Source organism: Zeugodacus cucurbitae, chromosome 5, assembly GCF_028554725.1.
Source record: "Zeugodacus cucurbitae isolate PBARC_wt_2022May chromosome 5, idZeuCucr1.2, whole genome shotgun sequence".
NCBI lineage: Eukaryota > Metazoa > Arthropoda > Insecta > Diptera > Tephritidae > Zeugodacus > Zeugodacus cucurbitae.
In genome coordinates this window covers 17,697,503-17,723,687 of record NC_071670.1, presented here as the reverse complement: position 1 = coordinate 17,723,687, position 26,185 = coordinate 17,697,503, and the positions used below count along the sequence as shown (strand labels likewise).

The 26,185-nt window shown below is 35.9% G+C and overlaps 2 protein-coding genes and 1 pseudogene across 2 annotated transcripts; all 3 read left to right on the top strand.

Annotated features, from left to right (window-relative positions):
* The first annotated feature begins 299 nt into the window (after positions 1 to 299).
* LOC128921969 (uncharacterized) lies at positions 300 to 1,418 on the top strand (annotated as a pseudogene).
* A 17,657-nt stretch (positions 1,419 to 19,075) lies between these two features.
* On the top strand, positions 19,076 to 21,162 carry LOC128922083 (uncharacterized). The gene is made up of 3 exons (XM_054231543.1): positions 19,076 to 19,243; positions 19,307 to 20,088; positions 20,149 to 21,162. The coding sequence occupies exons 2-3, from the start codon at positions 20,003 to 20,005 to the stop codon at positions 20,411 to 20,413; spliced, it is 351 nt and encodes a 116-aa protein (XP_054087518.1). The 5' UTR covers positions 19,076 to 19,243; positions 19,307 to 20,002; the 3' UTR covers positions 20,414 to 21,162.
* A 1,622-nt stretch (positions 21,163 to 22,784) lies between these two features.
* On the top strand, positions 22,785 to 24,871 carry LOC128922082 (uncharacterized). The gene is made up of 3 exons (XM_054231541.1): positions 22,785 to 22,952; positions 23,016 to 23,797; positions 23,858 to 24,871. The coding sequence occupies exons 2-3, from the start codon at positions 23,712 to 23,714 to the stop codon at positions 24,120 to 24,122; spliced, it is 351 nt and encodes a 116-aa protein (XP_054087516.1). The 5' UTR covers positions 22,785 to 22,952; positions 23,016 to 23,711; the 3' UTR covers positions 24,123 to 24,871.
* Positions 24,872 to 26,185: the final 1,314 nt, after the last annotated feature.

Genomic DNA, 26,185 nt, shown 5'->3' with positions numbered 1-26,185 from the left:
TCGACAATGAAATTTGACATTTTTATTTTGTGGTAAAGCAGTTTATCGACGGAATGAATGATTGCATAAAAATTTTCGATCGAAAATACTTATCGAATCGAAATCGAATTCGCTGCTTATTCAATGATTAGGCAGTAGATTATTTGTGTTCGTTTTTGACGGCAATTTCCAACTTGCTGTTGGATGGTGGACGATAATTAAAGAGTGCTTGGAACTATTTGTGACACTAACATATATATCACGATAAACCCGTAATGGACATAGTGATATACTTATATACACGTCATACACTTTGTAAAATGTGTACTGATCGGTAATTTACACTTCTATGAGTACTTAACCTACTTATTTTAAACTACTCTACAGTGGTGATATTCAACGAATGCTGTTGTAATCGGATCCCAAACTCATACGACAAGTACCGCGTGAATCGGTTATGGAGCTCGAGGAAGTTTGCTTAAAATCTGGCTCGTATGGTCGCGAGTTTCGTGGTGGTTTAGGTTTTATCTATCCCGGCACAAAATGGTGTGGACCAGGTGAGTGCTGTCTGTACTTACTCACAAACATAGGAAGTAGAAATATTTACATACAACGCAGGCACCACCGCAGACGATTACAATGATTTGGGTCCGCATATCGACGAAGATCGCTGCTGTCGCGAACACGATCACTGTCCGAATGTGTTGAATGTGGGCGAGTGTCGACGCGGTCTCTGCAATACCGGCACTTTTATGCGTTCGCATTGCGATTGTGATGCGCGTCTGCGCAAATGTTTGCAATCACTCAATACAGGTAATTGATGAGAGTTTTTCATTTTCTAGTCGTAAGTTTTCAACCGTTCTCACTTTTTCTGCAGAAACGGCTAACACGCTCGGCGCCATCTTCTACAATGTGGTACAGGTGACTTGCTTCCAAGACCGTAGTCCGTGCTCGGCACATCAAAGGTTCGAAGATTTTTTTTACCGTACAAATCGTTGTGATATTACATTCCGCCAGGCGGATCTATATGTGCCGCCCAATGCGGGCAATGTTATAGAGAAAATTCTGTCACACCCCTTTGGATTGTCACTAAAGCCATATACTTATCAGGAACCAACGCGCGGTAATGAATATTACAGCCGATCGCTGCGCTCTGACAGCAGTCCGTCTGTAAGGCAGAATTTCAATTCGCTTACCAAACGTTTGGGTGTAAAAGTCGCCTCGGTGGGCTTGGCTGCGGTGAATATTTTCCGTGAGATCGTGCAGCGTCCCCGTGTGCTGTGGGACACTTTCAATTCTCGTGTGAACTGCCCACAGGAAATGCTAATGTACGCTCTACAGCGGGACCTGGTTATTACTATGAGCGGCCAAATCATGGTTCCAGCTATTATTATAATCAAAGAAATAATATGTCGCCAAATAATTTTTGGAATTATTGAAAGACTGACTTAAGTTGCGCTATTTTCGTTTCTTTAATTATTTTCGGAATCATAATTATAATTTATAATTCTTCTTCTTCTTAACTGGCGTAGAAACCGCTTACGCGGTTATAGCCGAGTCCACAACAGTGCGCCACGCATCTCTCCTTTTGGCGGTTTGGCGCCAATTGGTAATACCAAGTGAAGACAGGTCCTTCTCCACCTGGTCCTTCCACCGGAGTGGAGGTCTCCCTCTTCCTCGGCTTCCACCAGCGGGAACTGCATCGAAAACTTTCAGAGCTGGGGCACTTTCATCCATTCGAACAACATGACCCAGCCAGCGTAGCCGCTGTCTTTTTATTCGCTGGACTATGTCTATGTCGTCAAACAACACATACAGCTCATCATTCCATCTTCTGCGGTATTCGCCGTTGCCAATGTTTAAGGGACCGTAAATCTTCCGCAAAACCTTTCTCTCGAAAACTCCTAACTTATTAAATGTTTATAATTTAAGGCATTTTACATTCTTAGTTTTATATGATATCAGTATTAATAAATATAATTTGTTAAACTTGTTTCAACATTATTATTTAATAAAAGTTTCTAAATTTACTCATTTGTTTTCTTGCCTTATCATACTGGACTGGAGACTGGACTATGATTAGAATATTTATAGATACATTTAATTAAGAAGACTTCAGACATAACAGTGGACGTCAGATCGTGCTGCTTAGTTATTCTTATAGACTTACAACTGCGTCAAGCACTATCTGAGCAATGAGTCTTGATGAAGGTGAAACTAGCTTCAATAGCATGCTTTTTAGAAACACAGTTCATACTTTATAAAACACTTCCTGAAGTTTCGAAAGATTGTTCAAACTAGAACTCTCTCCAGAAGTCAGACGAACTAAGAATGGTTGTCAAGGCCAGGTCGAGGTGAAAGATGGAACATTTGTAATACCTTTATAGAGTGAATAGCTTTGTCACATTTACGTTACTGGACATATGTATATTGAAGGGAGAATGGGGGAGATCATACCGAAGGGCAAATCAGAAGTGGATTTTGATACATACAAAGAGGTAGCTTTAGTTAAGGTATAGCTTCTTAAGACCGGAAGATCTACCCAAAAGATAAACATCAGAGCATTTCAAACTATTGACAGTTATTACATAGCACGATTTGAAACACCTTCTCTGTCCAAGTTTTCTAGTAGTAATGAATGGACAGGTGGTGGTGCGTTGTTTTTAAGTTTTAAGTCAAAATTTCACTTATATTACAATTTTATGGGCAAATTTTCGAAGCGGTTTCTAGATATCAATTGACAATAAAAATTCGTATGTCTGAGTGCTTGACTCCAAGTCGAAGTAAAATATCAATCCTTAAATTCAGTTACAGTCTAAACAATGACTAGTACGAATTTTTTTGTCAGAATGTAAAATCCAAAGGCAAATATCGTTGTCATTAAAGGGGCGACAGTGTAACTTGCATAAGCTTATTCTCCATTGTAAAATTGGATAATGAAGAAATGATTTAGCAAAACATATGACCTATTTAAGCAAAAAGTTAGTCTTATAAATTCTATCGTTTCTTCTAGAGCTGGCTATAATAAAACGGAACAGGACACAATTTGTGCTCAGTGGCAATATCAACCAACTGAAAAATATGCACCCAGTGCGCCAGAACGCACTTAAAGAACCAATATAGAGCAAAATGTAGAAGATGGCTAATATCAAATGGAGCAACGGAACAACGAAAATTTTAGCAATTATCTCAATTACGCACTATAAATATGGAGTACCTAATCTTACATACATACATACATACCTGAATACAAATGAATAGAAATGTCTATCAAATATTATATTGCGTCAAACGACGCCATAAAGGAACCCAGTATAAGTATTTTAATATAATTGTCAAAATTTGAATAAGTAAACTTAACGGTAACAAGTAAGGAAGGGCTAGGTCGGGTGTAACCGAACATTTTATACTCTCGCAATTTATTTATTTAACTTTATAAATATAATACACAATTTGACCCACATATTCCATTGAAAGTTGGAAAAAATAATATTAGGTTAGAAGCAACGAGGTCCTCGTGTTCGATATATGGAGCCTTAAAAACCTATGGTCCGATTTCGGCGATTTTTAGAATAAGGCTGCCACACTATTAACATAGTATTTATGCAAAGTTCTGCACGGATATCTTCACTAGTGCTTACTTTATATATTGTAAAGCAAACGATTCAGATCGTCTTCAAAGTTCTGGTATATAGGAAGTAGACGTGGTTGTGAAGCGATTTGGCCTATTTTCACAAAATATCATTTTGACAAACCAACCAAGTCTCATTAAAATCGGTCAAGTAGTTACTGAGATATGGTTTTTGAGCCATAAGTGGGCGACGTCACTCCCATTTTCCATTTTGTAAAAAAATCTGAGTGCAGCTTTCATCTGCCATTTCATATGCGAAATTTAGTGCTTCCGAAGTTTTTCGTTAGTGAGTTAACCCACTTTTAGTAATTTTCAACCTAACTTTTGTATGGGAGGTGGGCGTGGTTATGATCCGATTTCTTTCATCTTTGAACTGTATTAGGAAGTGGCTAAAAAAAACGACTGCAGAAAGTTTGGTTTATATAGCTCTATTGGTTTGCGAGATATGTACAAAAAACTTAGTGGGGGCGGGGCCACGCCCACTTTCCCAAAAAAATTACATCCAAATATGCCCCTTCATAGTGCGATCCTTCATACCAAATTTTATTTCCACAGCTTTATTTATGGCTTAGTTATGGCACTATATGTGTTTTCGGTTTTCGCCATTTTGTGGGCGTGGCAGTGGTCCGATTTTGCTCATTTTCGAAAGCAACCTTCCTATGGTGCCAAGAAATAAGTGTACCAAGTTTCATCAAGATATCTTAATTTTTACTCAAGTTACAGCTTGCACAGACGGACGGACGGACAGACGGACATTCGGATTTGAACTCCACTCTTCACCCTGATCATTTTGGTATATATAACCCTATATCTAACTCGTTTAGTTTTGGGTGTTACAAACAACCGTTATTCATATTAACTTTTTTATTGTACTCTCGCAACAAAAGTTGCTAAGAGAGTATTATAGTTTTGTTCACATAACGGTTGTTTGTAAGTCATAAAACTAAACGAGTTAGATATAGGGTTATACATATATATCAAAATGATCAGGGTGACGAGACGAGTCAAAATCCGAATGTCTGTCTGTCCGTCCGTGCAACGGATAACTTGAGTAAAAATTGAGATATCTTAACGAAACTTGGAACACGTATTCCTTGGCACCCTGAGGAGGTTGCTTTCGAAAATGGGGAAAATCGGACCATTGCCATGACCTCAAAATGGCGAAAACCAAAAACCTATAAAGTGTCATAACTAAGCCATAAATAAAGTTATAAAAGTAAAATTTGGAAAAAAGGATCGCACTAGGAAGGGGCATATTTGGGTGTAATTTTTTGGGGAAAGTGGGCGTGGCCCCGTCCCCAAATCGGTTATTTGTATGTATCTCGCAAACCAATAAAGCTATATAAACCGAACTTTCTGCAATAGGTTCTCTTAAGTACCCCACCACACACCATGAAAATAATTGAAATCGGATAATAACCACGCCCACCTCCCATACAAATTTTGGGTTGAAAATTATTTAAAGTGGGTTAACTCACTAATAGTGTATCTGTGTTCCAAAAATTATTAAAATCGAATAATAACATCTCCTACGTCCCATATATCTAATTATAGGTTTTTCAAAAATTCGGTGGGCTTTAATCTACATATATATATGTATTGGTTAATATGTGAGATACTATATCTTTGCGAAATTAAGTGAGTGTATAGTTTTGGATATAGTGTACCTAGCTGGTGAAAATGAATGAAACCGGTTCAGAAATTACCTCAGCCCTCATACACTATATAGGACGATTTTCGATTGCGAGAGTATAAAATGTTCGGTTGCACCCGAACTTAGCCTTTCCTTACTTGTTTTATTATGATAACAGTCAATTTGTTCCATATATTCGGCATAAGGTCTACTTGAATAGTGAAAATAGTTATATAGTATATAAGAGGGCTGGGCTAATTCCTGGACCTCCTTAATCGATAAATACGGTATTAAGTCCACCCGAAGTTTGAAATTCCGAATATGAGATGTGGGCTAAAGAATATATTGGTCTGATTTTGCCCATTTTTCGCACAGACGGCACAATGTTGGTAGGAACACATCTCCTTTGAATTTCTTTAGAATATCTGAGAGAGGTCTTCATGTTCTATTTTAATGATTTTTATACGGGCTATGCCACACTAGAAACAAAACACTAGTCCACTTATGTGTACATATATTGTAAAGTGAACGATCAGATGGGCTTAAAAAATGCGGTATATGGGAAGGCGTGGTTATTAGCAATATTCAAACTATGGCATTGGGATGCCAAAGAAATGTTACAAAAAATTTCTTTGAAATTGGGCGAGTAGTTTCTGAGATATGATTTTTGACCCTTAAGTGGGCGGTGCCACGCTCACCGTCCATTTTGTATACCAATCTTAGTGCAGCTACCCTGTACCTTATTTACCATACAATTTAGGCAATTTTGTGTTTTTCCTTACTGAATTATATACTGTAGTAGTTTTCAATATAACCTTTGTATGACTTTGAGACAGGCGTAGGCGTGGTTATAATCCGTTTTCATCCATTTTCATGATACTATACATAATGAAGTGCCTAAAAAAAACTTTTTCTTTATACTCTCGCAACATGTTGCACAGAGTATTATAGTTTTGTTCACATAACAGTTGTTTGTGTCACCAAGAAATAAAAGATTTAGATATGGGGTTATACATATATCTATACTTCTATACTAATATTATAAAGAGGAAAGGTTTGTTTTTTTGTTTGTTTGTCTCGAATAGGCTCCGAAGCTACTGAACCGATTTGAAAAATTCTTTCACCGTTGGAAAGCCATACTATCCCTGAGTGACATAGGTTATATTTAGTTAAAAAAAAAATAGGGTTCCTTACCAAAACTCCGATAATGTAAAAAAAATACCAAAACACTTTCTTTAATCGCGAATGCTGCGAAAACGATTGAAGATATAACAAAGTGATGTACTACAATTTTGTAGAACTTATCATTAACTACAAAAAACGTCGCGGCATCATATCTCTAACTATTATAGTTTTGTCACAATAAGCGATTTTATATAAAAAAATTAATTAAAATACCACTACTTGAAAAGGCTCTTTATTTATACCTTAGTATTAATCCTTATCGAAATAAATGATTTTTTATTTAAGATCTCTTCAAAACCTTTATATAACTTTTAGAATTATTAGATTCTGACATTCCATTCAAAAGATATCACGAGTTAAAAATTTTGAAATTTTTCGGCGGCTAACTAAGCGTTGTAAGTTGTAGGCGTCACTCAGGCACGTAGGTACGGGAGGGGGGTTAAGATCACTCGCGCGGTCGGCTTCCTACTGAATGGTCGTGTGCGGAATTAAAAAAAATTGTCGCTTGATAATAATATAATATAAAAAGGAATTGCTGTACGTTTGTGCCGCAAAAAAACGAGAACGGCCGAACCGATCTGGCTAATTTTAGTCTTGAAATATTCGTGGAGGGCCAGAAAAAGATTAGAAAGTGAGTAAATATGAAAAAATTGCGAGGAAGATAATAATAAGAGAATTTTATTCGAGTTGACAAGAAAAATATAAAAAGAGAAAACAAAAAAATAATATTTTGAAGGTTATCATTGTTACTTTGTTAAAATATTTTTGTTATAGTTCAATTGTATAAGGTTGTGTCGATAGCCCAAAACAATTTGTAACAAATAAGGAAAGGCTAAGTTCGGGTCCAACCGAACATTTTATACTCTCGCAATTTATTGATGTAATTTTATTAAGATAACAAACAATTTTGCCTATATATTCGGCATAAAGTCCAATAGAAAATCATAATATATTGTATATGAGGGCTGATGTAATTCCAGAACCAATTTCAATCATTTTCACCACCAAGGTTAACGGGAATAGGAGCAACTTAGCACCTGTTAGTAGGCAAACATACGGCACATTCGGCTATAACGAAAATTTTACAAATATTCAAGAAGTCGCTGGAGGTACCTCACAGGACTTTAAAAGATCTTGATTGTCGATGAACGTATTTGGTGGAGCCAGGATTCTGTTAGTAGGTTATTTACGCCAGACTCTTCCAATTATTCCCGGATCAACTGTTACTGATGGGCTAATCGCATACCTTAAATCATTTAATTTGTGGCGACACATAAAGAATCGCCAATTAACAACTAACATATGAGTGTTTTTGCAACAATATCAAATTGCAATTGTAGAAGTAGTTGGCAGTTGACAGCTTGATGGATTAGTATTTCCAACAGATTTCTGTCACTTCATTGACTCGAAAGAGAAGTTTTCCTGACATGAAACTTCAATATGATAACCATAAATGACTGATTGAATGACCTATATTGGTGGTAAAAAAAAGATATCGATGATCTTAATGCGACAATTTAGAATTTCGGTCCAAGAGAGTTGACACAGCTACAAACCAGGAAGACGTAGTCAATTATCCCAAACTATTTAAAATTGCCTGTACTTTGCAATTAAAAGTAGTGTGAGTTGTAATCATGCCGCTTAACATAAATCAACCTCGAGTAATCAATATCGTCGCCGAAGCCAAGATTGGACCAACTTAATTTAATGTATACCTTAGCCACAAAAACATGTGGTCGGGTCTGCTAGTACAATATAAATGATCAGGATGACGAGTAGAGTTGAAATCCGGATGTCTGTCCGTCCGTCCGTCCGTGCAACGGATAACTTGAGTAAAAATTGAGATATCTTGATGAAACTTGGAACACACATTTCTTGGGACCGAGAGAGGGTTGCTTTCGAAAATGGGCAAAATCGGCGAAAACTGAAAACACAAAAAGTGTCATAACTAAGCCATAAATAAAGTTATAAAAGTAAAATTTGGAATAAAGGATCGCACCTGGAAGGGGCATATTTGGATGTAATTTTTTTGGGGAAGTGATTTGTGGCCCCGCCCCCAAATCGGCTATTTGTATATATCTCGCAAGCCAATGAAGCTACATAAACTAAACCAAATCGGATAATCCTCCCATACAAAGGTTAGGTTGAAAATTACTAAAAGTGAGTTAACTCAATAATGAAAAACGTCAGAAACAGAAACTTTTACAGAAGAAATAGCAGATGGAAGCTGCACTCAGATTTTTTTAACAAACTGGAAAATGAGCGTGTCATCGGCCACTTATGGGTAAAAAACCATATCTCAGGAACTACTCGACAGATTTCAATGAAATTCGGTATATAATATTTTCTAGACACTGTGATAACACGGACAGAAAATGGGCGAAATCGGTTCACAACCACGACTACTTGCCTTGTAACTTAATTTTGAATTCCATCTTATTCCTTTACTTTATAATACATACATAAGGAACCAATGAAGATAGCGCAATAAAACTTTACACAAATAGTGTATATCATCTCTGGCTTCATTTGTGAAGAAATTTTCGAAGACGGACTATAACTTTTCAAAGCCCCGAATATCGAATATAAAGAATTCAGTGCCCCATGGTAATACGAGTATTATAGGATTTTCAAAAATACGTTGGGCTTTATTCCGCATATATGTATTGGTTAATATGTGAGATATCTTAGCAAAATTAAGTGAGCGTATGGTCTTGGATATAGTGCACCTTGCTTGATGAAATCGGTTCAGGAATTACCTCAGCCCTCATGTACTATATATGACGATTTTCGTTATTCTATTAAACTTTGTGCCGAATTTATGGGTAAATTTGTGTGTTATGTAAATAAAATTTCTTCAATAAATTGCGAGAGTATAAAATGTTCGGTTACATCCGAACTTAGCCCTTCCTTACTTGTTTACATATTTCTTTATTTATTGTAAGTAATAAAATTTTAAATCTATTTACAACTAAAAAAGCTCAGGAATGTAGGTGTGCTGTTTCTGTTGGATTCTCTGAATTATATCAATATTGGTTGCAGAGGTCGTACCCCACAGTTGAATGCCATACATCTAAATCGGTTTTATGAGCTAAGTTTAGATTTTTTGTTTAAAAGCGATTTTAAATTTGCTGCTCTTAACTTTATGCAGGTTATTTTACTTGCTATATGTTCCGCCTTGTGAGCCTTCGATCCAGGTGTATCCCAAGATAAGTTACTTCATTCGCTTCGGTTACTAGCACATTGTTAATTTTAATGTTTTCGATCTTAGCGAGAATGTAACATGCTTGCATTTTTGCTTATTAATATTTATACGACAGTTGGCTAGCCATTCTTCGACACAAGTTAAGTGCTCTTCTAATACTCTTGATGCTCTGATTGGGCATTTGTTACGGCTTACTAGAGCTCTGTCATCCGCAAAAGTGGATGTCAATACGTTATTAGCTGTTGGAATGTCTGCTGTATATATTATGTACAGAGTTCGGCCTAATACACTTAATTTCGTGGAGGAAAGGAGACATTTTTGATAGTAAACCTTTTTCGAATATTTTGGAAATACAGGGTAATAAACTTATTGGTCTGTAGGAAGTCGGCTGTGTTAAGTCTTTCCCAGGTTTACCTATCATAATGATCTGCGACTTTTTCAACGAAATTGGATAGTTCCCGAAACCAAGATTTGCATTAAAGAGCAAGGAGAGCACTATTATTTTGGAGTAATATTATCATGTCCTGAAGCCTTTTTTGGATTTAGCTCTTTTATGATCCTAGCAATTTCATAAGTAGACGTCCTAATAGACACGGTCGACTCGTTAGCAGTATAGGACAAAGTTGGCAACTTAAAAGTGTTATTTGGGCAATTAGGTTGAAATACCTTTTCTATGTGATTTGCAAAGCAATGTGCCTTTTCTTCATCACTACGTGCAATTACTATACGACTGTCTTATAGGTATGTCGGAATCTATTGATGGCCTAAAAGACTTTTGGGCTTTTCAAAGTGAGTTTTGCTTTCTAGAATTTGGGCACAGTTTCTTTATAATTTTCAGTGCTGTATTCTTCGCTTATTTTAATTTACGTACAGCAGATTTCAGTTGAAGCAGAGTTGAAGGAGAACGACTTAACTGCCATTCACGTCTAGCTCGCCTTTTCTCATTTAGAAGTTTTTCTACTTCATTCTTAGTTATATTTCTGCATTAGTTATTACATGATTAAATTCTGTTATACTTTCATCAATCTTTCTTCCTGTATTTATTTTTAAACCGATGTTAATGTGGTTACTTATATATTTTCTATATTTCAACCAGTTAGTCTTATGAGATGTTAAAGATAATTTTGGCTCAACATGGGCTGTTCGCATAACTTTATTAGTACAGGAGAATGATCAGAAGATAAGTCAGTACATCTATCTGATGTTATGAGCGATCTATATATATTTTTGACTACAGCAAATCTATTTATTTCTATCACTGGGCTAGTATGTCGGCTTACCAGGAGATATTATATCAATGTAATTGTGCTTATTCATAACAGTGTAGTACAGCTGTCGTCCTTTCGGATTAATAAGACGTGAGCCCCAGTAGATATGTTTTGTATTGTAATAGTGTTCCAAAAAGTCTTTAAATTCGCAATCTGTAATGTTAAAACGAGGAGGACAGTATATATCCGTTAGATTTAGGTCCGAACCCCGATTTTTCAAGGATATTGATGTAGCTTGCAACTGGGCTGTAGCATGCGGTTCAAAAGGATGGTGGTGTAACCGATTTCTAACCAATACTGCTGAAATCTATATCCCGGTATAAAGCAATTGTTTTTATTTGTTAAATGAGTTTCTAACAGTAGGATAACATCTATGCTTTTTTCAGTCAGAAATCGTATTATCTGCAGTTTGTGTTGGTTTACACCGTTGGCATTCCATATCTATGTATGTGATTAGCGTTGTACCGTTTAGCCGGTTATAGCCGAATCGATGATAGTGCGCCACTCCTCTCTTTCCCTCGCAGTTCGGCGCCAGTTGGAGATCCCAAGTGTAACCAGGTCGCTCTCCACCTGGTCCCTCCAACGGAGTGGAGGCCTTCCCCTTCCTCGGCTTCCTCCGGCGGATACTGCATCGAACACTTTCAAAGCTGGAGTGTTTTCGTCCATTCGGACAACATGACCTAGCCAGCGTAGCCGCTGTCTTTTTATTCGCTGTACTATGTCAATGTCGTCGTATAACTCGTACAACTCATCGTTCCATCGTCTGCGGTATTCGCCGTTGCCAATATTCTGAGGACATTCCATATACAAATATTTAATATACTCACTTTTTAGAAAAATGACTCCAGAAAATTTGGCTGATATAGCGTTAGTAATTTATGTACTAAATATATACAAAAAACTTAAGGGGTTAGGGGTAGCCAGAATTTTCAAAAAAAATCTATTTTTTTCTTTGAATTTTCGTTGAATCCAGACTTCAAGTAAAAAATTGTTTCATAATGCCATATTATTATTTCTGTAAAATTGTAATTTTTTCGTGTGTCTGACTACCCCTAACCCCTTAATCGGAAGGAAGCGTCGGAGGCCCTATAAAGTATACATATAGATGATCAGTATGTTGAACTGAGTCGATTTAGCCATGTCCGTCTGTCTGTCCGTTTGTCCGACTGTCTGTATATATACGAACTAGTCCTTCAGTTTTTAAGATATCGTTTTGAAATTTTGCAGATGTTATTTTCTCTTCAAGAAGTTGTTCATTTGTCGGAACTGCCGATATCGGACCAGTATATCATATAGCTGCCATACAAACTGAACGATCGGAATCAAGGGCTTGTATGGAAAACTTCCGCATTTTACTACATACGAGGGCTGCTATATATATTTCTGGCCTAGGCAACTCTAAGTGTTGCCAGTTGTAATCTGACATTTCCATTGGAAAGTTTGACATTTTTTTTTTTTAGCATAACATCACTCAGAACGTTTTGTCATTTAATCGTGAATTATTTTATTTACAGGAAATTAAAAAATTCATCTCGGCCAAAAAATGGAATTAACTCGTGAAAAATTTCGTGCGATAACTTTTCATAACTTTCGACGTGGATTATCGCGACAAGAGTGCATCGATGAACTAAAATCTTTGTATGGCTGTGAAGCACCATCCTATAGCACTGTGAAAAACTGGTACAACGAATTCAATCGTGGCCGACGCTCGCTCAAAGACGAATTCCGTGAAAGTCGTCCAAAAACAGCCGTTGTGCCAGAAAACATCGATGCCGTACGTGAACTGATAATGCAAGACCGTCATATAACATACCTTTAGATAGAGACATGCCTATGCATTTCTCCCACCAGCATACATTCGATATTGCATGAACACCTGGCCGTAAAAAAGGTTTGTTCTCGTTGGATCCCGCACAATTTGACAATCGCTCAAAAAAGGCTCAAAAAAAGTGCTTCGAAAATTGGTTTGAGCGCATGTAAAAGTGTATAAATCTTGAAGGAGAATATTTTGAAAAACAATAAAACCAGTTTCGTTGATAAATATTCCAATTTTCATTATTAGGCCAGAAATATATATAGCAGCCCTCGTACATATCTTCACAAAAAAAATATGTTTTCTTTTTTATACTCTCGCAACAAAAGTTGCTAAGAGAGTATTATAGTTTTGTTCACATAACGGTTGTTTGTAAGTCATAAAACTAAACGAGTTAAATATAGGGTTATATATATCAAAATGATAAGGAGGACGAGACGAGTTGAAATCCGGATGTCTGTCTGTCCGTCCGTCTGTCCGTGCAATGGATAACTTGAGTAAAAATTGAGATATCTTATCGTGGCCCCGCCCCCAAATCGGTTATTTGTATATATCTCGCAAACCAATAAAACTATATAAACCGAACTTTCTGCAGTCGGTTCACCTACGTACCCCACCACACACCATGAAAATTGTTGAAATCGGATAATAACCACCCCCACCTCCCATACAAAATTACTAAAAGTGGGTTAACTCACTAACGAAAAACGTCAGAAACACTAAATTTCACAGAAATAATAGCAGAAGGAAGCTGCACTGAGATTTTTTTACAAAATGGAAAATGGGCGTCGCATCGCCTACTTATGGGTCAAAAACCATATCTCAGAAACTACTCGACAGATTTCAATGATATTTGGTATATAATTTTTTCTTGCCACCCTGATGATACGTGTGAAAAATGGACGAAATCGGTTCACAACCACGACATTTTTGAATTTCATCTTATTCCTTGACTTTATAATATATACATAAGGAACCAATGAAGATAGCGAAATAAAACTTTTCACAAATACTGTATATGATCTGTGGCATCACTTGTAAAGAAATTGTCGAAATCGGACTATAACTTTTCAATGCCCCGGATATCGAATATGAAGAACTCAGTGCCCCAAGGTAACTTTTCACCGAAAATTTCGGTAAATCTCTTAGGTATCTTACTTTAATTCAGAGGAAATATTTTTCTTTTAATGGTTTGTCTCTGTGCCAGAAAAGCTTAAAATCGGGTCATAACTTCCCTTATATATGAATATATGAGAATACCTAATTATACAATTTTCAAAAATACGATGAGTTTAATAGCTTAAATCGGTTAATATGCGAAATATATTTATACCGAATATATGGGTCAAATTGTGTGTTTTCTTAATAAAAATATAGCAATAAATTCCGAGAGTATAAAATGTTCGGTTGCACCCGAACTTAGCCTTTCCTTATTTATTTTTACTTACATTTTCTTACGTCTTTAGATTTGCTTAAACACATACAGTCAGAGTCATTAATATTCGGTTTTAGTTTTGTTTTAAGCTAATGCCTCTATATTTTTAAATAAAAGTACTAAATGCGTTATTTTTTTTTAGAAAATTAAAGAATGATTAATGTACTTATTATTTACTACTTTTTTGGGGTATTTGAATCACGTTGTAAAACACAACGGTGTAATTTTTACAGCTACCTAAAAATACGACGCGTCATTATTATTCGGTTTTCCCCCGCGATTGGAATTCACAATTGTAAAAACTAAGCTGAAAGTGGTTTTATGGAAAAATTTGTTTGAGGTATTATAAATAAACATTAATTATGCACTAGAAAGGTTTCAAATAGTTTGATTTCGAACAGAAAATTGCAATGGGACGGAAAGGAAAAAATTCTACTTTGGAGCAAATCAAGTTGGTAATTTTTCATCATAAGAATGGAGAAACCTATAAAAAAAATTGCAGAAATTACCAATATGAAAGTCAATACAGTAGAAAACATTGTTCGGCGTTACAAAAATGAAGGAAGAGAATATTTGTTGAAACAAACTGGTAAGCCAAAGAAGCTCAGTGAGAGAGAGTTTAAGGAAGTGGTGCGAAAAATTAAGATTAATCCATGTTTAAGTGCACCAAAAATTGCCACTGAGATTGCGGAAGAATTTGGTAAAGAGGTTTCGTCGTCTACCATTCGAAGAACTCTTAATGCCAGGGGGTATAATGGCCGCGTTGCTCGACGTAAGCCTTTGGTCCAGCTAAAAAACAGACAAGCACGTATAAAATTCGCCAAAGACCATATTTCTAAACCAACGATTTGCTTGTGGAATGACGTTATATTTGCTGATGAGAGTAAATTCAACGTATTTGGCTCGGATGGACGTGTAAAAGTATGGCGAAAACCTAACGAAGAGCTACAACCGCAAAATTTGAGGCCTACCGTAAAGCATGGCAATGGTCACGTTATGGTGTGGGGGTGAATGGGAGTAAACGGGGTCGGGAAACTAGTTTTTATAGATGGGATAATGAACAAAGAGTCGTATCTTAATATCCTAAAAAACAATTTAAAAAGTAGCGCAGAAAAACTCGGTATTTTAGAGTCATTCAAATTTTATCAAGATAACGACCCGAAACATAAATCTCGGTTAGTACAAGAGTGGCTACTTTATAATTGCCCCAAAGTACTCCATCCACCCCCCAATCACCGTACATTAATCCCATCGAAAATATGTGGGGTGAATTGGATCGTCAAATTCGCAAACATACGATTTCGTCAGTCACCGACCTGAAGATTAGGCTGCAACAGGAATGGGATAAAATTTCGCCGGCTTACACTGGTAAAATTGTTGAAAATATGCCAAATCGTTTGAATGAGGTGCTGAAACAAAAGGGATATCCCACCAAATACTAATGTTTTTTGGTTTTAATTTTTCGAATAATTTTGTGCCTTAAATACCAAAAAAACCGAATATTAATGAAGGCTCGTTTTATGTGTACCTGAAGTTATTTGCTTTTTTTCTTCTTAAGAATGGAATTCTGTATTATTTTTTTATGTATATTATTTACTGTTGATTTGATCTACATAATAAAAAAAAACAAAACCAAATTTTAATTTTTTTTTTAATTTTTGGAATAGTTTGAATAGACGAGTATGACAACACCGAATATTAATGACTCTGACTGTAGTTACTAAAAGAAATGCACCTGTGAAGGGTATATTACCTTCGGTACAGCCGAAGTTAAGGTTTTTCTTGTTTTAATACATATATATAAGCCAATATCTAAGGCGTTTAGTTTCTGGACTTACAAACAACTGTTATGTTAACAAAACTATTATACGCTGTGTTGCGAGAACGCAAACAAAATTCAACACCAGAATGAAAGGAAATTAGACGAAGTCAGACCCACTTACTAAGATCATAAATGTTAGATTACGCTCTTCTAAAGTAATGAAGCAATTTTTTATGCTGCTTATGTCAAAATTTATTAGAAGTTTTTGGAGAAACATAAAAAATAAAAGTCGTATTAAATTTATATAACATATTTCAAATATTTAAAACTAATCGTTTATCATTAGGGAGTTCCTTTTCAATGCATTGTGCCGGTCATTCATTCAGAAATTTGTTACACGTTTTCTTCGTCTACTCTTTCTGAATTATTTACAATTTCCCTAAAGTTCTTGTTATGATTGGAGTTACGATTACCTTGAATATTGACTCTTCTTCTGAATCGTCTTCATTTTCTTTTTTTATCTTGTCTTCACTGGACTTACATTTTTCTTTTCGATCTTTACCATCTTGAGATTCCTTGTCGCATTGTTTTTTAGCTTTCTTTGTTCTTCTTCTGTCTTTTCCTTTTCGACCCTTACTATTGTTTTCATCACATCCTTCCCCATCTGTCCCCAAAAGTGTGGTTGGAAACTTTCCAAGTGATGATTCCTTTCTACTTTTATGTGATACACAATCAATTGACTCTGTTTCCCGTTCGCTTCTGCTTGATGCGTTGCTTCCTTTTCCTAATCCACAACCATTTGACTTTGTTTCCCGTTCGCTTCTGCTTGATGCGTTGCTTCCTTTTCCTAATCCACAGCCATTTGCCTTTGTTTCCCGTTCGCTTGTGCTTGATTTGTTGCTTCCTCTTCCTGATCCACAAATTTGAGTAGCATTTGATGCTTGTGGGGGTTGTCTAGTGTCTGATCCTTCAGAGGTTTGAGTAGCATTTGATGCTTGTGGGAGTTGTGTAGTGTCTGATCCTCCAGAGGTTTGAGTAGCATTTGATGCTTGTGGGAGTTGTGTAGTGTCTGATCCTCCAGAGGTTTGAGTAGCATTTGATGCTTGTGGGGGTTGTCTAGTGTCTGATCCTTCACAGGTTTGAGTAGCATTTGATGCTTGTGGGGGTTGTCTAGTGTCTGATCCTTCAGATGTTTGAGTAGCATTTGATGCTTGTGGGGGTTGTCTAGTGTCTGATCCTTCAGAGGTTTGAGTAGCATTTGATGCTTGTGGGAGTTGTGTAGTGTCTGATCCTCCAGAGGTTTGAGTAGCATTTGATGCTTGTGGGGGTTGTCTAGTGTCGGATCCTCCAGAGGTTTGAGTATCATTTGATGCTTCTGGGAGTTGTGTAGAGTCTGATCCTCCCGAGGTTTGAGTAGCATTTGATGCTTGTGGGGGTTGTCTAGTGTCGGATCCTTCAGAGGTTTGAGTAGTATTTGATGCTTGTGGGAGTTGTGTAGTGTTTGATCCTCCAGAGGTTTCAGTAGGATTTGATGCTTGTGGGGGTTGTCTAGTGTCGGATCCTCCAGAGGTTTGAGTAGTATTTGATGCTTGTGGGGGTTGTGTAGTGTCTGATCCTCCAGAGGTTTGAGTAGCATTTGATGCTTGTGGGGGTTGTCTAGTGTCTGATCCTTCAGAGGTTTGAGTAGCATTTGATGCTTGTGGGGGTTGTCTAGTGTCTGATCCTTCAGATGTTTGAGTAGCGTTTGATGCTTGTGGGGATTGTGTAGTGTCTGATCCTTCAGATGTTTCAGTAGCATTTCCACTACAGTTAACTATAGCAAACAATGACGTGACCACAATAAAAATATATATGAAAGTCGTTAACTTCGCCATTTCGTTAATAATTTCAGCTATACCCTGATATGAGATCGGTAAGAACTCGTAGATGACTGTGAATTCTACTGCAATCTACAGTGTTTTTATACCCAAATTTCTGCAATTCGAATACATTTTATAAATATTTGCGCGCACCTGTGCAATTGAATTTCACAAATAACTCTTTATAAACAATAAATATATTTGTAAAACTTGAAACTTCAACAAAAACAGCGCTAAACGAGGCTTAATATGTAAATAATTAGGCTAGGGGAATGTTGGTGTAAAATTTAATAATTATTTTTAAAAATCAATAAAACTAAACATTTCTTTCTTACAAAAAAAAATAAAAAATTATAAACGAATATAAGTATTAAAACAAATTAAATTCTAAATCATTAAAATCATTTAGCCTATTCTGTGGTTCGAAGTTTCTGCCTTTTTTTCAAGAAGTAATCTAATATAGTTTGCGTTTTCCTTTTGCGTTCTGTTAGACATTTTTAAAGAGTTTAGAAAGCATCTAAAACACCCCGTTTTGCTTTTGAACTCCTGTAAATTTTTTAAATATTTGGATAATTTTCAACAAAGTGGTCCATAATTTTATTAGTTATAGAGGTCAACATTCTTTTTACAAATTCCACCGAAGTTCTTTTTGCTATCTATCTACTCAGTTAATTTCTTGAGCTCGTTATTACAGATATTTACTACTGTTTCTTCAACTATTTCTTCCACGCGTTCCACATTAACATTATTTAAACTGATTTGGTTCGCTAATTCCACTCCAAAGATCTTTCTAATATCTCATTTCAAGAAAATTTTGTGTTTTTCACAATATTCATAATATTGAACTTTTGATTTTCTTCTACGTATGTATGTGTTTTCAATCTGCTTAAATGTTAAGTTTCCAAAAAGTACAGTTATACTTTAGAACACTTAGCAGCGCTGATTAACTTCCAGACAAAAGATGCACGAAAAATTGCAGAAAGACCTTGAATAGGCACGTACAATGACCATAAGGCTTTTATGTAAATATTGACATTTTGTGTAAGCCGATAATACGTCAAATTTGAAACAACTGTTTTAATTTTAAATATTTGTCTATGTTCATATATATAATTAACGGTTACAGCTTAAATATATGGATATCGTCAGTTAGAAGCAGAGTAGACTCCCAACTGTTCCTTGCAAACAGAGCCAAAATCAGTGTTCCCACCTTAGGAAGTATTATAGCCACCACACAATATGCGCGTGCGAGGAATCGAACGTCGCGACTAATAAGACACAACTTTGACTAAAAAGACACAGAAATGTATTTTGCTCTAAACCACACCAAGCGAGCATGAGTTTTTGTCTTTTGTTGTTCGGTGTGGGTTGTCATATATGAAGCTATGGGCTCTGGGCTATCAGTCAAGAAAAGACGTGTTGACTAATCCGGTGTGGTGTGGGTTGCGCCTCACACGACACTGACATATGTAGGTATGTACTTGAAACGAATTGAATACAAAATGTATCTGTAGAACTAACCTGAACTATCAACAGAGACTTTTAACCTGCCAATGCATTTCGAACGAGTGGCAACTTCACTACAATTTTGTGTATCTTTGACACCTCTTAGTTAAATATTAGACAATGTTGGGGAAATGTGGGAACTACCAAACTTTGATTTTATTGTTTCATTTAATTTGTGAGTTCTGAACTTTTACACAAAATATACTTTATCACAATCAAACCATATTCTATGGTTAGGTTTTATCAGAAGGCCAAATATTACTCTGTTTTATGCGCTAAGACTTTACTTTATAAATCGTTATGTATTTATAAGGAGTATGTGATTTTTAACTGTTATACTGCTAACCTAATGCTACGTTCGGACCGACATTAAAACAGTGTTTTCATTGAAAAAATGGGTTTTCGTTCGAAAACTTGTGTTTTCATATATACAAAATCTGTCAAACGAAATCTCAGTTTTCGCTGAAAACTTCTTGAAAACTTACATTCCACTCATTATAATCGATGCCTGCTCTAGTTTAGTCGATATAATTGGAAGACCTATTTTGCCATTCCCAAATTGTCAGTTGATATTTGTTTACATTTTAAAAAAGAATGTAGAAAAAACAAAAGTACAAAAAAAGAAATTCCTGGGGTGAGAGGGAGGAAGCGCTTCTAATTGAATTGTGGGAAAATAAGGTGTGTGCTCTTCGCGGGCCCAAAAAAAATAGCCACATTTTAGAAGAAATGGCTGTGGAGTTGCAGCAACAAGGTGTGCTATTCACAGCGGCCGAAAATAAAACAAAGATGCATAATCTGACGCAAAGATTTAGGTAAGTAATAAAATTTGAAAAAATAGAGTATTTTTAACACATAAATATCATATTTTACAGGAAGGAGAAAACAGCAGTCGGTTCAACTGGCGGTTCCTCCTCGAAGTGGCATTTATACCAGAAAATGAGCGCCATACTGTCCCCATATTTTAGCTACAACACTGAGAGTTTAGTGGAAGAAAGCTTCTATAGCAGTGTCGACCAGCTCCTACTATTTTTATTAGTCTTCGTTTTTTCACACCTACAGTTGAGCGTTCGTTTTTTCACACCAACATGCCCGAAGCTTCGCAGCAGAACAAGCGAAAACAAATCAGTAGCTGTCTGAATTTTGAACAAGCCACACCTTACTCGTTCGCTAAAGCAAATCAGACACTCGCTACGGCAAAATTTGTTCTTGCACTGAGCAAAAAAATGGATCAATTTTTTATGTATGAAAATGAAAATAATCTTGAATTTTTTAGTTGTTTTGGAAACAAAGGTTATGATGCCTATCGGATATTAGAATCTGTCCCTTTGTCCCGTCTCACGCTAGTTCGTCGAACAGAACAAATAAGTTCAAATATTTTTAGATGTTCAATATATAGACTTAGAAATTGTATGTCTGGATTCAACTTTATATAAGAACACAATAAACGATATCTAGAAGCTTTAATAATTATGAATATGAAATTGACATTAATAAAATAATTGAATAAACTAAAATAAACATATTTTTTAATTATGAAAACTTTTTTCGGTGTAGCTGCTTTGTTTACATTTTGTTTCGCTGCTTTCTTCGCTTCTTGTTCTTCTTAACTAACATTTGTATAATTTTGTGCGTGTGGTAGTTTGGTTGAGACTGTTCTATAATAAGTGACATGCGTTTTTTAATTCAGTGTATTATTTTTATTTACATGTATACATTTTTAAAAAGGTTCTACGAATTCCGAACTAATGCAAATTACGGTGGTAACGGTTGCAACACCTTCATTTGTTGCTGAATCTCCATTGCCATCACCGGTTTGCGTACCTTCGCCCTCAGAGATCATGATGTCGCCAACCGAGCCTTCATCCTTCACCATGTCATCACCTGAGCCGAGTAGAACAAGTAAGGAAGGGCTAAGTTCGGGTGTAACCGAACATTTTATACTCTCGCAATTTATTGATGTAATTTTATAAAGATAACACAAGTCGACCCATATATTTGGTATAAAGTTCAATAGAATAACGAAAATCATCATAAATAGTATATGGGGACTGAGGTAATTCCTAAACCTACTTAATTACGCTCACTTAATTTAATATTACTATAATTAGGTATATGGGATCTGGGGGAAGTTATGACCCGATTTTTACCATTTCAGGTACAGAGAGAAACTGTTATAAGAAAAAATTCAGTGGGAATGAATTACATTAAAATATCTGAGGGATTTACCTATATTTTCGGTGAAAAATTAACTTTAGGCACTGAGTTCTTCATGTTCGATATCGGGGGCCTTGAACAGTCATGGTCCGTTTTTGACAATTTTTCCACAAGTGATGTCACAGCTCAAATACAGTATTTGTGTAAAGTTTTATTCCGCTATCTTCATTTGTTCCTTATGAATACATTATAAATTGAACGAATCAGATGGAATTCAAAATTGAGTTATATGGGAAGTAGACGTAGTTGTGAACCGATTCCGCCCATATTCCACCCGTGTCATCAGGGTGTCAAGAAAGTGTTATATACCGAATTTCATTGAAATCGGTCGAATAGTTCTTGAGATATGGTTTTTGACCCATAAGTGGGCGACGCACCCCCATTTTCCATTTTGTTAAAAAAAGCTCAGTCCTTCTTCCATTTCTTATGTAAAATTTGGTGTTTCTGACGTTTTTCGTTAGGGAGTTAACCCACTTTTAGACATTTTTAAAGAGTTTAGAAAGCATCTAAAACACCCCGTTTTGCTTTTGAACTCCTGTAAATTTTTTAAATATTTGGATAATTTTCAACAAAGTGGTCCATAATTTTATTAGTTATAGAGGTCAACATTCTTTTTACAAATTCCACCGAAGTTCTTTTTGCTATCTATCTACTCAGTTAATTTCTTGAGCTCGTTATTACAGATATTTACTACTGTTTCTTCAACTATTTCTTCCACGCGTTCCACATTAACATTATTTAAACTGATTTGGTTCGCTAATTCCACTCCAAAGATCTTTCTAATATCTCATTTCAAGAAAATTTTGTGTTTTTCACAATATTCATAATATTGAACTTTTGATTTTCTTCTACGTATGTATGTGTTTTCAATCTGCTTAAATGTTAAGTTTCCAAAAAGTACAGTTATACTTTAGAACACTTAGCAGCGCTGATTAACTTCCAGACAAAAGATGCACGAAAAATTGCAGAAAGACCTTGAATAGGCACGTACAATGACCATAAGGCTTTTATGTAAATATTGACATTTTGTGTAAGCCGATAATACGTCAAATTTGAAACAACTGTTTTAATTTTAAATATTTGTCTATGTTCATATATATAATTAACGGTTACAGCTTAAATATATGGATATCGTCAGTTAGAAGCAGAGTAGACTCCCAACTGTTCCTTGCAAACAGAGCCAAAATCAGTGTTCCCACCTTAGGAAGTATTATAGCCACCACACAATATGCGCGTGCGAGGAATCGAACGTCGCGACTAATAAGACACAACTTTGACTAAAAAGACACAGAAATGTATTTTGCTCTAAACCACACCAAGCGAGCATGAGTTTTTGTCTTTTGTTGTTCGGTGTGGGTTGTCATATATGAAGCTATGGGCTCTGGGCTATCAGTCAAGAAAAGACGTGTTGACTAATCCGGTGTGGTGTGGGTTGCGCCTCACACGACACTGACATATGTAGGTATGTACTTGAAACGAATTGAATACAAAATGTATCTGTAGAACTAACCTGAACTATCAACAGAGACTTTTAACCTGCCAATGCATTTCGAACGAGTGGCAACTTCACTACAATTTTGTGTATCTTTGACACCTCTTAGTTAAATATTAGACAATGTTGGGGAAATGTGGGAACTACCAAACTTTGATTTTATTGTTTCATTTAATTTGTGAGTTCTGAACTTTTACACAAAATATACTTTATCACAATCAAACCATATTCTATGGTTAGGTTTTATCAGAAGGCCAAATATTACTCTGTTTTATGCGCTAAGACTTTACTTTATAAATCGTTATGTATTTATAAGGAGTATGTGATTTTTAACTGTTATACTGCTAACCTAATGCTACGTTCGGACCGACATTAAAACAGTGTTTTCATTGAAAAAATGGGTTTTCGTTCGAAAACTTGTGTTTTCATATATACAAAATCTGTCAAACGAAATCTCAGTTTTCGCTGAAAACTTCTTGAAAACTTACATTCCACTCATTATAATCGATGCCTGCTCTAGTTTAGTCGATATAATTGGAAGACCTATTTTGCCATTCCCAAATTGTCAGTTGATATTTGTTTACATTTTAAAAAAGAATGTAGAAAAAACAAAAGTACAAAAAAAGAAATTCCTGGGGTGAGAGGGAGGAAGCGCTTCTAATTGAATTGTGGGAAAATAAGGTGTGTGCTCTTCGCGGGCCCAAAAAAAATAGCCACATTTTAGAAGAAATGGCTGTGGAGTTGCAGCAACAAGGTGTGCTATTCACAGCGGCCGAAAATAAAACAAAGATGCATAATCTGACGCAAAGATTTAGGTAAGTAATAAAATTTGAAAAAATAGAGTATTTTTAACACATAAATATCATATTTTACAGGAAGGAGAAAACAGCAGTCGGTTCAACTGGCGGTTCCTCCTCGAAGTGGCATTTATACCAGAAAATGAGCGCCATACTGTCCCCATATTTTAGCTACAACACTGAGAGTTTAGTGGAAGAAAGCTTCTATAGCAGTGTCGACCAGCTCCTACTATTTTTATTAGTCTTCGTTTTTTCACACCTACAGTTGAGCGTTCGTTTTTTCACACCAACATGCCCGAAGCTTCGCAGCAGAACAAGCGAAAACAAATCAGTAGCTGTCTGAATTTTGAACAAGCCACACCTTACTCGTTCGCTAAAGCAAATCAGACACTCGCTACGGCAAAATTTGTTCTTGCACTGAGCAAAAAAATGGATCAATTTTTTATGTATGAAAATGAAAATAATCTTGAATTTTTTAGTTGTTTTGGAAACAAAGGTTATGATGCCTATCGGATATTAGAATCTGTCCCTTTGTCCCGTCTCACGCTAGTTCGTCGAACAGAACAAATAAGTTCAAATATTTTTAGATGTTCAATATATAGACTTAGAAATTGTATGTCTGGATTCAACTTTATATAAGAACACAATAAACGATATCTAGAAGCTTTAATAATTATGAATATGAAATTGACATTAATAAAATAATTGAATAAACTAAAATAAACATATTTTTTAATTATGAAAACTTTTTTCGGTGTAGCTGCTTTGTTTACATTTTGTTTCGCTGCTTTCTTCGCTTCTTGTTCTTCTTAACTAACATTTGTATAATTTTGTGCGTGTGGTAGTTTGGTTGAGACTGTTCTATAATAAGTGACATGCGTTTTTTAATTCAGTGTATTATTTTTATTTACATGTATACATTTTTAAAAAGGTTCTACGAATTCCGAACTAATGCAAATTACGGTGGTAACGGTTGCAACACCTTCATTTGTTGCTGAATCTCCATTGCCATCACCGGTTTGCGTACCTTCGCCCTCAGAGATCATGATGTCGCCAACCGAGCCTTCATCCTTCACCATGTCATCACCTGAGCCGAGTAGAACAAGTAAGGAAGGGCTAAGTTCGGGTGTAACCGAACATTTTATACTCTCGCAATTTATTGATGTAATTTTATAAAGATAACACAAGTCGACCCATATATTTGGTATAAAGTTCAATAGAATAACGAAAATCATCATAAATAGTATATGGGGACTGAGGTAATTCCTAAACCTACTTAATTACGCTCACTTAATTTAATATTACTATAATTAGGTATATGGGATCTGGGGGAAGTTATGACCCGATTTTTACCATTTCAGGTACAGAGAGAAACTGTTATAAGAAAAAATTCAGTGGGAATGAATTACATTAAAATATCTGAGGGATTTACCTATATTTTCGGTGAAAAATTAACTTTAGGCACTGAGTTCTTCATGTTCGATATCGGGGGCCTTGAACAGTCATGGTCCGTTTTTGACAATTTTTCCACAAGTGATGTCACAGCTCAAATACAGTATTTGTGTAAAGTTTTATTCCGCTATCTTCATTTGTTCCTTATGAATACATTATAAATTGAACGAATCAGATGGAATTCAAAATTGAGTTATATGGGAAGTAGACGTAGTTGTGAACCGATTCCGCCCATATTCCACCCGTGTCATCAGGGTGTCAAGAAAGTGTTATATACCGAATTTCATTGAAATCGGTCGAATAGTTCTTGAGATATGGTTTTTGACCCATAAGTGGGCGACGCACCCCCATTTTCCATTTTGTTAAAAAAAGCTCAGTCCTTCTTCCATTTCTTATGTAAAATTTGGTGTTTCTGACGTTTTTCGTTAGGGAGTTAACCCACTTTTAGTAATTTTCAACCTAACCTTTGTATGGGAGGTGGGCGTGGTTATTATCCGATTTCTTTCATTTTTGGACTGTATAAAGAAATGGCCAAAAGAAACGACTGCAGAAAGTTTGGCTTATATAGCTTTATTGGTTTGCGAGTTATATACAAAAAACCTATCTGGGGGCGGGGTCACGCTCACTTTTCTAAAAAAATTACATCCAAATGTGCCTCCTCCCTAATGGGATCCTATGTTCCACATTTCATTTTCATAACTTTATTTATAGCTTAGTTATGACACTGTATAGGAATTCGGTTTACACCATTTTGTGGGCGTGGCAGTGGACCGATTTTGCCCATTTTCGAAAGCAACCTCCTCAGGGTGCCAAGGAACATGTGTTCCAAGTTTCATTAAGATATCTTAATTTTTACTCAAGTTATCACTTGCACGGACAGACGGACAGACGGACAGACATCCGGATTTCAAATCTACTCGTCACCCTGATCATTTATGTATATATAACCCCATA

What these genes read in the sequence shown, in the direction of transcription:
- LOC128922083 (XM_054231543.1), top strand. Translation starts at nt 20,003, where the DNA reads ATGGCTGTGGAGTTGCAGCAACAAGGTGTGCTATTCACAGCGGCCGAA. An exon ending in AATCTGACGCAAAGATTTAG is followed by an intron (nt 20,089 to 20,148) that starts GTAAGTAATAAA and finishes CATATTTTACAG; the next exon opens with GAAGGAGAAAACAGCAGTCG.
- LOC128922082 (XM_054231541.1), top strand. Translation starts at nt 23,712, where the DNA reads ATGGCTGTGGAGTTGCAGCAACAAGGTGTGCTATTCACAGCGGCCGAA. An exon ending in AATCTGACGCAAAGATTTAG is followed by an intron (nt 23,798 to 23,857) that starts GTAAGTAATAAA and finishes CATATTTTACAG; the next exon opens with GAAGGAGAAAACAGCAGTCG.